Source organism: Sebastes fasciatus, chromosome 15 (assembly GCF_043250625.1).
Source record: "Sebastes fasciatus isolate fSebFas1 chromosome 15, fSebFas1.pri, whole genome shotgun sequence".
Taxonomy (NCBI): Eukaryota; Metazoa; Chordata; class Actinopteri; order Perciformes; family Sebastidae; genus Sebastes; species Sebastes fasciatus.
In genome coordinates, this window is record NC_133809.1 from 19,945,251 (window position 1) to 19,960,482 (window position 15,232).

General features: G+C 39.6%; 2 protein-coding genes across 2 annotated transcripts; both read left to right on the plus strand.

Annotated features, from left to right (window-relative positions):
• The first annotated feature begins 1,118 nt into the window (after positions 1–1,118).
• On the plus strand, positions 1,119–6,376 carry adss1 (adenylosuccinate synthase 1). The gene is made up of 13 exons (XM_074661080.1): positions 1,119–1,392; positions 2,870–2,972; positions 3,061–3,123; positions 3,210–3,260; positions 3,366–3,432; positions 3,547–3,654; positions 3,724–3,805; positions 3,896–4,022; positions 4,119–4,273; positions 5,323–5,447; positions 5,600–5,697; positions 5,807–5,956; positions 6,211–6,376. Exons 1-13 carry the CDS (start codon positions 1,204–1,206, stop codon positions 6,261–6,263), a joined length of 1,371 nt encoding a protein of 456 aa, XP_074517181.1. The 5' UTR covers positions 1,119–1,203; the 3' UTR covers positions 6,264–6,376.
• A 1,245-nt stretch (positions 6,377–7,621) lies between these two features.
• Positions 7,622–14,639, plus strand: siva1 (SIVA1, apoptosis-inducing factor). The gene is made up of 4 exons (XM_074660958.1): positions 7,622–7,839; positions 9,912–10,079; positions 12,879–13,032; positions 14,413–14,639. Exons 1-4 carry the CDS (start codon positions 7,719–7,721, stop codon positions 14,459–14,461), a joined length of 492 nt encoding a protein of 163 aa, XP_074517059.1. The 5' UTR covers positions 7,622–7,718; the 3' UTR covers positions 14,462–14,639.
• Positions 14,640–15,232: the final 593 nt, after the last annotated feature.

Genomic DNA, 15,232 nt, shown 5'->3' on the forward strand with positions numbered 1-15,232 from the left:
TTATATTTTAATCTTATTGTTTATTTATTTATGTATTGATTTTTATTACATTTTAAATGTATTTAGTTTTGCATTTAATTTTTATTTATTTTTAAATATATATATTTCTGCATTTGTTTATTTATTTATTTTCTGCACGATTTTCCCTTTGCATATATAATTATTCATTATTCATTTATTTTATTATTTTGGCATGTTCAGTCCTCCATAAAATCACATTTTCTCCATTTCTTCCATTTTAATTTGCTTCTATGTATATCTTTGTATTAATTCCCTCATTATATTATAATTTTACCTTTTATTTATTCATTTATGTATTTATTTTTATAACATTTTAAAAGTATTTATTTTTGCATTTAATTTTTTATTTATTTTTTTAAATGTATGTATTTCTGCATTTGTTTAGTTATTTCTGCACGATTTCCCCTTTGCATATATAATTATTTATTTATTCATTTATTTTTTTATCTTGGCATGTTCCGTCCTCCATAAAATCACATTTGCTCCATGTCTTCCATTTTAATTTTCTTCTTTATTTATCTTTGTATTATTCCCTTATCATATTATTATTTTACCTTTTTATTTATGTATGTATTTATTTGTATTAAATTTTAAATGCATTTATTTTTTATTTAATTTTTATTTATTTTTGAATGTATGTATTTCTGCATTTGTTTATTTATTTCTGCACGATTTTCCCTTTGCATATATAATTATTATTTATTTATTTATCTTGGCACGTTCCGTCCTCCATAATATGCAGGCTGCATTAAATAAGTGTTACAATGGGCTTGTATGTATTTATCTTTATTAAATTTTATTTATTTTTGCATTTCATTTTTATTTATTTTAAAATGTATGTATTTCTGCATTTGTTTATTTATTCCTGCACGATTTTCCCTTTGCATATATAATTATTCATTATTCATTTATTTTTTATTTTGGCATGTTCCGTCCTCCATAATATGCAGGCTGCATTAAATAAATGTTACAATGGTTCTTTTAATAGGTGAATGTACCTGCATTCATCCCAGTGAGTGTTGTGTTAGAGTCTATCTTCCTGTTGCTCTAACAGCCCTGGAGACAAGTCGCCCACAGCTACGCAGCTCTGACATCACCGGCTATGAGGTTACAGATATGGCAATGCCACTCTTGGAGACAGCTTAGTCTCCTTGAGACGGGCAAACTCAAACCACCACCATCATGTCTCTCACCTGGTCGGCGAAAGACCACAAACACCTGAGTCAACCTGCAGCGACCGGACAGAAGCGGTCGCGTAACGACGCTGGGAACAAAGCTACGGTGGTGCTCGGTGCTCAGTGGGGAGACGAGGGCAAAGGCAAAGTCGTCGACTTGCTGGCAACTGAAGCAGACGTCGTCTGCAGATGTCAGGTAAATGTTTGCATTAGTGATTTTGGTTGATGAGCATTCACAGGGGCGTGTCTTTGTAGCTGTTAATGAATGCATCTTTTATTTCCTCTGAATTCATAATGATATCTGTCACTACAGCTGAGCAGCCTGTTAAAGAGCAACAGGTGCTCAGAGTGGAAACACTCCATGATTTGGGAAATACTTAGAATATAGCTGGGAAAATAAACCATATTGAGTATGTACTGTAGTTTCATAACTGTACTCAATAATATAGGGGAATTGTGGCCATTAAACTCAAATTTCAAAGCATTTTACAGATGCCAAATTTATAATTTTTGCATATGTATGTACAACTTATAAGCCTGATTTTTGTACTAATTCTTGTACCCACAGGGGTGTGTCTTTAATGCTGAGTGTCAATGAATGAATCTTTTTTTCCCTCTGAATTCATAATGATATCTGTCACTACAGCTGAGCAGCCTGTTAAAGAGCAACAGGTGCTCAGAGTGGAAACACTTGTACCTCCATGATTTGGGAAATACTGAACAGAATATAGCTGGGAAACCATCTTGACTATTACAATATTGAGTATGTACTGTAGTTTCATAACTGCACTCAATAATATAGGGGAATTGTGGTCATTAAACTCAATTTACAAAGCATTTTACAGATGTCTTTATTTATAATTTACAACTTATAAACCTGATTCCCTTTACTAATTCTTGTACCCACCTCCACTCCTTCATTTCATTCTCACTGTGCATTATCCTTTTCCACTTGTGCAATTTTGTTAATAGTCTGTTTATTGTCAATACTGTATATACTGCTCCTATTTCTATACTTCCTTCTATTTTAATGGTTCATATTTTGTTACACTTTGTTTAGCTCTTTTTTTACTGTGTTAGCTGATGCATCTTGTTTTTTGCACTATTCCCACTGTGGGGCTTATAAAGGAATATCTTATCTTATCTTATCTTATCTTAAACATAGTGTAAAGTTGCTCTGACTCATTCAGCTGATCACAAAGAGACTGAATTTCATAATAAAAACAACTCCTGACCAGTCAGTTTCTGCCCAGTCACTCACTATAAGACATATAAACCCCTCTAGTCAGAAATCAGAGGTCACTCCAGCAGTGAAACCTGCCAACAGTTGCTGCTGTGTTGTACTTGTTGTACTCTCTCCACTTGAGAGCTAGCACCCTGTGTTCTGGAGGCCTGAGAGCCCCACCCACCGGGCGAGAGAGAGGTCACATTCTCTGGGTGGCTTGATACGTGAGAAGGCCAGGACTTAGAACAGCTAGTGATGGATCCACCAGCGACCAGCCAAGTCGGTTAAAATAGGTGCTGGAAAAGCTCAGTGAATCGGGAAGAGGGTGGCTTATCGCTGTCTCATGAAAATGAAACGAGTCTTGGGTGTTAGATACTGTATTTGATTATATCGTCACCAAAACATTGACAGTATAAACTATCACGTCATACCATGCTTTGATTTATAGGGGGGCAACAATGCCGGACACACGGTGGTAGTGGACGGCAAGGAGTACGACTTCCACCTTCTCCCCAGTGGAATCATCAACTCCAAAAGCATATCACTCATCGGTAATATTCAGCTTTATTGAGACGGCATGGTTTTATAAGAATATTAGTGGAGTTGAGTCTATATATTCCTCTTCCTCTGCTCTTGTAGGCAATGGAGTGGTCATACATCTACCTGGCTTGTTTGAAGAAGGCGATAAAAATGAAAAGAAAGGTATAAGAAAGAATGCACTTTACACATAATGCACTATAGAAATGTAAAATAAGATTACATAGATGTCATTTCTATTCTCTGACCAGGTCTGAAAGGCTGGGAGAAGAGACTAATCGTCTCAGACAGAGCTCACCTTGGTATGTACGGTATATGTCATTGTATATAGAGTACAGCCTGCGTAAATCATATTTTTTTTAGCGTGTGAGGCCTTTTTATTGATTTGTTTTGCCGTCTCTCCGCAGTGTTTGATTTCCACCAGGTTGTCGATGGCATACAGGAAACTGAGAGACAACAACAAGAAGGAAAGAAGTAAGGATAGGGGAGGCCAACATTGGCCCAAAAGATAATACGCCACAGTACACTACATCTGCTTTAATTTCATCCATCACATCACTCTCTTTGGCTTGTGTTTTGTAATAACAGCATTGGAACAACCAAGAAGGGCATTGGACCTGCGTACTCCAGCAAAGCGTCTCGCACCGGCCTGCGTGTGTGTGACCTCCTGGGTGACTTTAAGGACTTCTCTGGGAGGTAGGGATTGCCAAACACCACGACCAATACCATAATGCACAGTTGTGACGTGATGTCCTTTCCTTTCAGATTCAAGAACCTCGTCCACCAGTATCAATCCATGTACCCAGCCTTGACAGTTGACGTTGAGGACCAACTGAAAAAACTCAAGGTAGACGTTGATGAAACTGACTATATTACAAAATCGATGAATTATTATTGTTCTGTTCATCAACAAAACATATTTCTGTTTTTGGTGCAGGACTACGGCGAGAGATTGCGGCCGATGGTGAGAGACGGGGTCTATTACATGTACGAAGCTCTTCATGGATCTCCAAAGAAAATTCTGGTGGAAGGGGCTAATGCTGCTCTCCTGGACATTGACTTTGGTAGGATCAGCACCAGTGAAATTGATTTTATTAGTAGCTTTTTGAAATGTGTTTTTTTGTGGTTATGTATAGTGACATATACATTTTTCTCATCAGGCACATATCCTTTTGTGACATCATCAAACTGCACTGTGGGTGGAGCGTGCACCGGCCTTGGCATCCCTCCGCTGAATATTGGTGATGTGTTTGGTGTATCAAAGGCTTACACTACCAGAGTGGGAATCGGCGCCTTCCCCACAGAACAACTCAATGTAAGAGCTTGATGTTACTTAAGGAAACTAGTAAGATCACTGGGATGTTGTCACGTGTCCTTGGCCTTCGTATTGTATGAAGAAGAGACACATGACACGTTATGTAACTCGCTGATACTGAGCTTAACATGTACAGTTTGTATGTGATCATGTGGCCGACACACAGGCAGCAGGGCTGGTGGAGGGCAGGAGGAGGGGGGGCGGGTGTTCCCTGGCTGAGTGCAGCTGTCAAATTTTGTGAGAGACGGGTTCAAACACTTCACTTCTTATGCAGGTCACATGTTCACAGGGATAAATTTAGGGCAGGAGTCCGGGTTCAGGATATATTTACTGTGTGAGCCGGGGTTATGTTACTTGTCACGGGAGCTGACCATAGGGGCATAGGTCAAGAGGTTAAAACTTAATCCCCCCAGCACATATGTTGTTTTATTGTACTCAGTTGTGTTTATGACTAGTGTGATTACATATTTTTAGGCTTTCATCATTTAAAGAGGAATTATTATGCTTTTGTGCTTTTCCCCTTTCATTTAGTTTGTTAAATTCTGCAAAGTTACAAAGTCCAGGCCAAAGGGAGTTACTCTCCCCCACAGAAACACGGCTCCTGAACTGAAGTCCCGTCTTTTTTTCCGTAACGTTGTGATGTCACCAAGTAACACATTTGTGTAATACCTGCCTCGCGGCTAGTTTGGCACGCCCTCAAACAAAGCTAGTTAGAGCGGAGCTGGAGGGGAGTCTGAAGAGTTTGGTTCAGTTGACCAATCACAACCGAGTGGGCCAGCTGTCCAATCAGAGCAGACTAGGGTTTTCAGGAGGGGCGGGGCAAGAGCTCAATCAGAGCGTTTAGGACAGAGGGTGAAAAGAGGTGCTGCAGAACAGCCGGTATGAGAAAAATAAAGCGTTTTTTGAACATTAAAGCATGTAAACATGTTCTAGTAGAAACCCAAAATACAAGTATGCACCTGAAAAAAAAAAGGCATAACAGGTCCTCTTTAAGTTCATGAATAATAAAGTAACAGAGAGGGCTGTTTTTTTCTTCCTGTTTACCGTAGGCAGTAGGAGAGCTGCTGCAGACGAGGGGCCACGAGGTGGGTGTAACCACAGGAAGGAAGCGGCGTTGCGGCTGGCTGGATCTTGTCATCGTGAGATACGCTCATATGATTAATGGCTTCTCCGCGTGAGTGGCTAAAACAGTTTAATCAAATCATCAGGTGTTTCGTGGTTGTTTGAAGATTGAAGCACATTTTACCTACTGTCATAAATCACATGATATAATGATAAACAGCACATGCTAAACAGTTCTCCTATGACATGTTACCTGTCCAACAGCATTGCTTTGACAAAACTTGACATTATGGATGTGCTGGATGACATTAAAGTTGGAGTCGCCTACAAACTCAATGGAAAAAGAATTCCCCATTTCCCAGGTAACGTAACAGAAGAAACGACGTGTAGAATAAGACTCACAAAACCATTCTGTTTTGTTTGATAAGATTTATTTAAAGATGGCTAGTCATTTATTTATTTCCATCATAGCCAACATGGACGTTTTGCAGAAAGTGGAGGTTGAGTATGAGACCTTCCCTGGTTGGAAGACGGACACGTCTGCAGCCAGGAAGTGGAACGACCTCCCAGCCAAGGCACAAAACTACATCCGCTTCATTGAGAACCACATCGGAGTTCCCAGTATGTTTGACAAAAAACTTACAGATTTTATTTTTGTTCTTTGCAGAGCATGCACATGAATATAAAAGAATGCAGAAAACTATTGTCAACACTTCCCCTGAAGGCCTCCAAATCAAAATAAATAGTAATGCAGAAACTGCATGATATCCGTTAGATGGCACTGTTACACTTACCAAAAATAATCTTTTCATGTATAGATAATTATGACATCTACAGTTTCTAATCTTTCTCTCTATTTCTTTTTCTTTCTTTAGTCAAGTGGGTTGGTGTTGGAAAGTCCAGAGAGTGCATGATCCAGATGTTCTAACGGGAAACCTTTATCTCCCCTTGATGGAAGCACAGACGATGTGGCATCTTTTCATCATCTAAACTGATTTTCTCCTCATTAGTTAATAAACAAAACATCTATGTCACCTTTGAGCCATATTGGCTATGTTTGTTTTTGTTGTTGCGGTCAAATATTCTTGTTATTTAACTATTACAATTATGAGATGTAATCATAAGATAAATGTCAACCTATGAACATATCGTCAATTAAACCAGCACAAATGTTTTCAAATAAATGTTAATAGATCCATGGAAACATGATCAGTTGATACAATAGTCCATAAACCATGCACTGTTAGAGGTGAGTGTAATGGGATAGTATTGATCATTGCTTTAAGTTAATTAATCAAGAGAAATCTTCAGTATGAAATAGTAGCACGCAGTATTTCACACTAATGATATCTGGAAAAAGTTATTCTTGTCCTTAATTATAATCATGCAGTTAAAGCAGCAATTAGAGCAAATCTAATTAAAAAAAGTTATTTTTATAAAACGGTCACTCTATCCTGACAGTAGTGCATGAGACAGGTAGTCTGAAAAAAATCATGAGCAGCTGTCAATCACTCGCAAACTCCGATCAAACTGTCAAACTAGGCAGCGCTGATCAAATATCAATCAATATTCTGTTACTGTAATGCCTATTTCCCACCTCAAATGTTCTCACAAACATCTTGTAGTATTCTGTTTAGCTGTAAAATGAGAAAGTTTGTGACCCGGCAGCCATGTTGAGATCAATTGAGGAAATATCAAGCGCCGCCCACCAGCCGGAGCAAACTTTCTAATTTTACAGCTAAACCGTACACTACAAGATGATTCTGAAAACATTTGAGGAGAGAAATAGACATTAACGTAACATAATATTGATTCATATTTGATCAGCGCTGCCTAGTTTGACCGTTAGATCGGAGTTTGCGAGTGATTGACAGCTGCCTCCGTTGAATGAACAGCCAATAGGAACGCTCTCTCTCTGAAATGACCTGTGATTGGTCAAAGTCTCCCATCACGGGCTAGATTTGTTAAAGCCGAAAACAGAGCCATGTGGAGGTGCAGAAGTCTAGCTATCTCTCAAAGCACTTGAATTACAATATGCTGAAAGGTCATTATGGATTTTTTGCCCAATTATGCCAAAATCATTCTGCCTACTGCCGCTTTAATGTGTGCACTTTTGCTCCAGATATTCATTTCTGAAATTAAATTCTGAAAAACACAACATTCCCAGCAGCCCTTGAAGACAACACAACTAAATATAGAACCAAAAAAATATATCACGTGACAGCGGAACAGTTGTTGTGATTGGCTCTGAGGTTATCACGTGACAATAAAGGACGCGTGTGATTGGCTCGTTGCTGTCTCCGTTGCAATTTTTCCCGCAACAAACACAGTGTGGAAGTTTCTGAAGAAAACACGACGGGACTTTGTTTTTTAGCAGAGAAAAATGCCGAAACGACCTTGTCCTTTTCCTGAAACCTTCTCGTCCCAGTATAAAATACACGTCGGACAACAGGAGCTGAGTAATTATGGCGTGTTTGGGAACAAATACAGGCAGGAAATCTACGGTGAGTAACATGTTAGCTCATGCTAGCTCAGTGTTGCGCACATGTTCTAGTTGTCTTTGCTCGCCTATAAACAACCACAAAGTCACTTCAGTCATGTACAATCCATGTGGTCTCTCTAGGTGGGATCTGTTGATGTTAAAACTTAAGGGTAAGTAACGTTATAGCGACTGTTGGACAAGATATTCATGGTTTAGTTGCCATTACTGCCAGCTGGCCTCTGAACCACCTCAATGACAGATAATAATGCACACAGTGCACTTTAGACTAAGCTACTGGAGTTACCCTGCACTATATTCACTTTTAACAGTCTCTTCTGCACTATATTCACTTTTAACAGTCTCTTCTGCACTATATTCACTTTTAACAGTCTCTTCTCCACTATATTCATATTTAAGTCTCTTCTGCACTATATTCACTTTTAACAGTCTTCTCCACTATATTCATATTTAACAGTCTCTTCTGCACTATATTCATATTTAAGTCTCTTCTGCACTATATTCACTTTTAACAGTCTCTTCTGCACTATATTCACTTTTAACAGTCTTCTCCACTATATTCATATTTAACAGTCTCTTCTGCACTATATTCACTTTTAACAGTCTTCTCCACTATATTCACTTTTAACAGTCTCTTCTGCACTATATTCACTTTTAACAGTCTTCTCCACTATATTCACTTTTAACAGTCTCTTCTGCACTATATTCACTTTTAACAGTCTCTTCTGCACTATATTCACTTTTAACAGTCTCTTCTCCACTATATTCATTTTTAACAGTCTTCTGCACTATATTCACTTTCAACAGTCTTCTGCACTATATTCATATTTAACAGTCTTCTGCACTATATTCATATTTAACAGTCTCTTCTGCACTATATTCACTTTTAACAGTCTCTTCTGCACTATATTCACTTTTTTAATAGTCGTGTATCACAGCTGTTACCCTGCACTATATTCAGTTTTAACAGTTTTTTTCATCTCCTTGTATTTTTATATCTGGTATATATTTTTTTTGTACTTTGCAATACTAACTTTTTTACTAACATGTTTTGCACTATGGATCTGTGATGCTGGAAACTTGAATTTCCCTCGGGATCAATAAAGTTACTATCTATCTATCTAATGCTGTCCCTGCTGGTAAACATCAGCTTCTTCTTGGTGTAGTCATGGACTCTGACCTGAGCTTTAACAGCCATATTAAGACAATTACAAAGACAGCCTTATATCACCTGAAGAATATAGCAAGAATTAGAGGACTGATGTCTCAGCAGGATTTGGAAAAACCAGTCCATGCATTTATCTTCAGCCGACTTGACTACTGTAACAGCGTCTTTACTGGTCTTCTGCAGCTGATTCAGAACCTGCTGCTGCTAGAGTCCTCACTAAGACCAAGAAAGTGGATCATATCAGTCCAGTTCTGAGGTCTCTACACTGGCTCCCTGTCTCTCAGAGAATTGATTTCAAAATACTCCTGCTGGTTTACAAAGCACTAAATGGTTTAGGGCCAAACTACATTTCTGATCTTCTGCTGTGTTATGAACCACCCAGACCTCTCAGGTTCATCTGGACCAGGTCTGCTTAGTGTCCCCCAGAGTCATAACTAAACATGCAGAAGCAGCGTTCAGTTTTTATGCACCAAATATCTGGAACAACTTCCCAGAAACCTGCAGGACTGCTACAACTCTGAGTTCTTTTAAATCAAAGTTTAACAATTTCCTGTTTGCTGCTGCCTTTTATTAAACCAGATAATGATCTTATACTGCACTAGAGCTTTTACTCTTGTGTGTTATATTCTATTTTGGCTTCTATCCTAGCTTTTATTTTTAGCTTGTTTTTATTTTCTAATCTTTAATGTTTTTATAACTGTTTTAATTATGTCTTAATGTTCTTTTGCACTTTGTCGCAATGTTCTTGAATGTTTATGTAAAGCACTTTGAATTGCCCTGTTGCTGAAATGTGCTCTACAGATAAAGCTGCCTTGCCTAAACATCAGCTTCTTCTTGGGTGCCCCGGAGCGGTCTGCTGTAATAATTTCACTTAAGGGTCTGTTTTTTATTGTTATTTTTTCTCATAGCAAAGACAAAGGACCTGCTCTTCAACGGTGCCAAGACTGTGATGGGCAAGATCTGGAGTGGAGAGGAGACACAGCAAGCAGAGACACCTGAATGCAGCCAGACACTGCTGAGAGGACAGACACTGATTGGACATGATGGGAGACTGACGAGAGCAGACGCTGCACAAGGTGAGCCTGAACTGTGACAGGCAGGTGAAAGGATGGCTACACACTCAGGAAGTGTTTTTGAGCAAAACATGTTGTCACACCCAGAAATGACAACACCTGAACAAATCAATTCCCCAAATAATGTGTCATATAACAGGATCATCTTATTATAAACTGGGGGAAAAAAAGTTTAACTTGTGTTTGGTGGATTATTTCTCTGTTGTTACGATGCTAATTGGCATTGTATTTTACATGGTTGGAAAGCCTGTTTATTTACCTTCACAATGATGTCCAACTTATAAGGATCGTGCATTTGTGGGATGAGCAGCACAGCTGATTATGTGGGTAGCGCCCAAGAAAAATTTGCCAAAATGCTCTGCCAATGGTAAACAGTGTATTCTCCTGTTGGTATCGACTCTTGTTTTGAGTTGTTTGGTGGATTGGATGATTGAACTCTCTATCAGTAACAAGTATCTGATGTGCATGAGGCCTGCTGGGTACTGCGCCCTACTAAAGTTATCATTTGGTTACCCACATAATCAGCTGTGCTGCTCATCCCACAACTGCATGATCCTTACAAGTTGGACATCATTGTGAAGGTAAATAAACAGGCTTTCCACCGATGTAAAATACATTCCCAATTAGCATCGTAACAACAGAGAAATAATCGACCGAATACAAGTTTCCGAACTTTTTTTCCCCAGTTTATTTCTTAAACACCAGTTGCCATGCGTGTGCCCTCTTAAACAATCAGACAGTAGCCAGCCACAATTCAACCATATATTTCAAGGATTTATTAATGTCATTATACAATACAGGGTTGCACAATGAAATGTGCTGTAGTCGTTGCCCTCTCCACGCTAACCACAGAAAATGTGGAAACATATTTAAAATTAGAATAAAATATAAACAAACTGGGTAATAGAAAAAACTAACCATTTCCTATAACTACTTGTACTCTACAAGCAGTGCAGGAGCTCTCCCCAACCCTCAGAACACATTTGGGCGAAGTCCACAGTCTACGTTGTCCCTCACAGCCCCCGGTCGTCTACCACTTAATTTCTTCCACACCGCGAACGGCCAGGAGCTCCCGCCCGCACCTGAAAGTCTCACCACACATTCATGATGTTGTAATTGTCCGTCATTCACCTCCAATGTATCTGAAAACATTCCTGCTGCCGTTACACCGTTTGTTTGAGCTACCTGTGACTTTTGCGTCACGGACTGCACGCCCTCATTTGCAACCAAATAGATTTGTCCCGCCCTGATTGTTAGCGACCCTGGTGCGTGCCGTTTACATTGAAATCAACTCTTTTCTGACCCACCTCTCGACCTGGGTCGTAAATCCGAGTCGGTCAACATAGGTTAACTTTTTCAAACACACAACCCTGGGTCAACCCTAGTTGAGCCCTCAGTGTGAAAGGGGTATATGACAGGGCAGACGGTAGACACTGAAACAATAAACGTTGGTGGGGTTGTCATTAAAACGGTAAGCAAAATCCAAACGGGAGAATAGTGACATCTACTGATGTTATCAGAGCAGTATAACTTGGTCCTCGAAAGCAGGATTACACAATCCGTAAAAGTGGATCCTTTGGAGTAGAGGTCGACCGGTTAATCGGCGCCATATGATGTTTTACAAACTATCGTTATCAGCTAAACTGGGCTCTAATAGTGGCCTATAGCTGCGCAGCTGCCACCAGTCCCAAAGGGGACGTACATCACAACCGTTAAAGACCCCATGAAATTAATTTGTTATTTGGATAGGTTGAGATATTCTCCACTCCACAAAAAAATCTTCAATGCATTATTCTGGCAATGGGTGTAGAAAATGTGGGCTAAAACTTTGCGTTCCCGGGAAACGGCTGATTTTACGGCAAGTCGACAACTGGTATTCATGTAATATCTGAACCATTTTCAGATTATCTCTCCCCACAAAAGTTCTCTCTGGAATATATAACGCAACACTGTCATCTCTTTGTCCACGATACAAGACTGGGAGGAAGAGAAATCATTCACCTGTTACTTTAACTCGCTTACTGTACCAGATTGGCCTTCTCTCTTTCAAATAATCTAGCCACGTAACTATCCATTCATGAAATTAAATCACTTTAGGATCTACCTAACTCCGGAAATATGCACGGAACAAGACCTCACAACGTCCAAAACTGAGGGTCCTCATAAAGTTATAACCTGGTGGAAATGGTCAACCATGTAAAAGTAAAGGTTGTACTTGCTCTCAAACAGCTGACAAAGTTGAAATCCCAGAGTTGAACAAGGACAAATATCATTAAACTTGAGTTCAGAGTACAAGTTGTCTACTAATACGTAATGGAAAACATCAGATGTATCTTAAAACAATACTCACATGCCCAGACGTACATTGGAAGAGTAGTCGGCGATCCCTTTCTAAAGCAATTTGCACCAAAACTGTTTCAATGTAGATATGGACATGTGAGTATTGTTCAAAGACGGGTACACATTTTCAAGACTACATACTGAATGGTATGTGGTCACATTTCCTTATTTTACTGGGTAACGAGTATCTGGATCATTGGGTACTGAGGGCCACAAAGCACTTTAAAAAAATTTTTTATTTCAAAAGTGGACCAGAGAAGAATAACTTCTCAACTGCAATAAGAGGAGCTTTTTAAAATAGGCCAGAGTACAATAAGTCACTTTACTCCAAGGCCAAAAGCTGTTATTTCAGTTCATGCTTTTCACCAGCAGATGTCAGGGTTGTCACAGATTTGGTTACCTTTTTTTTTTTTTTTGCTAAATGCTCATCCAGTATGCTGTATGTGTGTGCTTCCTGTCTAGGTGTACCAGTGGCTCCTACAGGCTGCTGTGTGTGTCAAAAGAGCCAGCGGTCCAGCACACCATGCTCCCAATGTGACCGTCTAGCCTGCTCCTCCTGCACCCGACAGTGCTCCAGCTGCTCCAGCCTCTGCTGCTCTGTCTGCACCATCATAGAGTGAGTTCAACTTGATTTCCCCTTTTCACACAGTTTCCCAAAGGGCTTCGACGCTCTAATGCACAGACATATTTACAAGTTATCAGTTTCAGCCCTTATTTGAGTTAAAAAGCACTTTATGTTATGATTCATTAAAATGCAATATCCGTATCGGCTAATGTAGCCAGGAAAATAAAGGCATTGCAGTGCATCCTTAGATGGAATCCAGCCGCAGTGTTTGTTTGTTTTCTAGTTGTCCCAGCTTCAAAGTATCCATAGATCCCTTTTAAACTGAGAGACGGTGCATGCTGAGGTTAATTAGGTGTCACTTTAACTCACTTGCTTCGGCATTAAAGACGTGTTTATATGAGGTGTGGGGTGCAAACCCTTTCTCATCTATTCTGTGAAAGGCATTCCTCTTGTGCTTGTACTACGGGTGCACTCTGAGCTGCAGACTGCAGTGCTGTAGGGTTGTGTGCGTCAATGTCACCGGACCAAAAAAAGTCCTGTAGATTTATTGTGTTTGACAAAATGAAAATGAGATACTTGGAATAACTCGCAGACAGGCCAAAACCATGACCCCGCCACTCAACCATGAACCTTGTTGGGCTCTAATCAGTTTTGGCTGGAGGAGTGCCAGTGAGTTGCAAACAGAACTCTAACAGTGAATTTGCTGGATGTTAAGACATCAAAAAGCAATGGAGGCAGGAAGCAAAGCTGCTTCGTCATCTTTTGAGTATGAAGAAGCAAACTTCGCACTTTTACAGCCACCTTTCAAGCCAACAGGGTGAGTATTTGATGCTCAAAAGAACTCAAAGAACTTTTTGTGTGGGCCTCAGTTAGCAAATCTGTTAAAGTACATCGTCTGTTCAGTTACTCATGTCTGAATGAGCTGGGTCCATCGTCATTGCTTAAAATGTAAGCCTCATTCAAAGGTTTGCCATTCCCATTAAATGCAAGTTTTGCATTGGTGCAACACGTTCCTAGAGATTGTTTGCCTGCTTTGCACATCATATTTTGCGGCTGTAGCTACAGTAAGGCGGTAGAGCAGGTCAGCCGTTATTCAGAGTTGTCGGTTGAAAAATCCTCCTTTCCACGTCATGTAGGGCTGCAACTAAGCATTATTTTCATTGTCGATTAATCTGTCGATTATGTTCTCAATTAATGGAGGAGCTGGAATCAGATCATTTTTAATTTTTTTTTCTTAAATTACTCAAATCGATTATTAAAAAAAAATAGTTGGCGATTACTTTAATAGTTCACAACTGATTGATTAATCATTGCTGCTCTAACGACTTTCCTTAAACAAGACACTGAAACATAACCTCATAATGAGGGTGTAGTATGGCGAGTAAAAATGTGTTAATAATTGTAATGTAAAGTGTTCTCTTTGTTCCACAGTTACAGCGGGCAATACGATGAAGTGCTGTGCTGCAGCTGCTCGACATAAAGGAAGACCAGCGGAGGGATCAGGAGTTTATGCTTGAACATGCGTAGTTGCCTCACATGATATTACTAAGGCTGCATTTTATACCTGTGCTATTTTTTTATGTGATCCAAATGTTATCTTGTATATGTATGTATTGCAATTAACTGAATAAACTTGAACACTTTTGTATACTGTTAAATGTCTTAAGTGCATCTTTTAATACGGTCACAGTATGATTTAATGAAAGGGGCACAGTAAGGTAATTGTTGAATAATGCAGGAATCAAAATTGGATGTCTGAAGAAAAAAAATCAGCCAATTAGCTTAAAGGTTACCCGACTGTCTTCATGTGTTGTTGATGCATCAGCAGGTGGCAGCACACTTCAAGGACTCGGCTGAGGGATGAGTTCCTTTCAGACTGGACCATATTCAGGGTTCCTCTGGATGAACACGTTTATCTCACTATGCAAGAAGCACATTTTCAGCCTTTTCTTTGAAGTATGGAAGTTTTGTCTCGGCAATAAAAACAAAATTCCAATCCAGCTTGTCTGCACTGACCTTGAGGATCCGCTATCTAATGTATTTATTAAAACAAGAAGACCCAGAGGTCGAACAGAACCGGGGCTTTGCGTCAGACTGTTTGGCTGCAATTATCCCTTCTGGACGCGACCTTGAGGTGCAGTCATCACTTTCTCTTGGCTGAGGCTCGTCACCGACGATGACCGGTTTCAGGGTCGTGTATTCTACACTGTTGAGTAATTGTTCTTGGTGGCAGAAGTCCTGAGCACTGCTT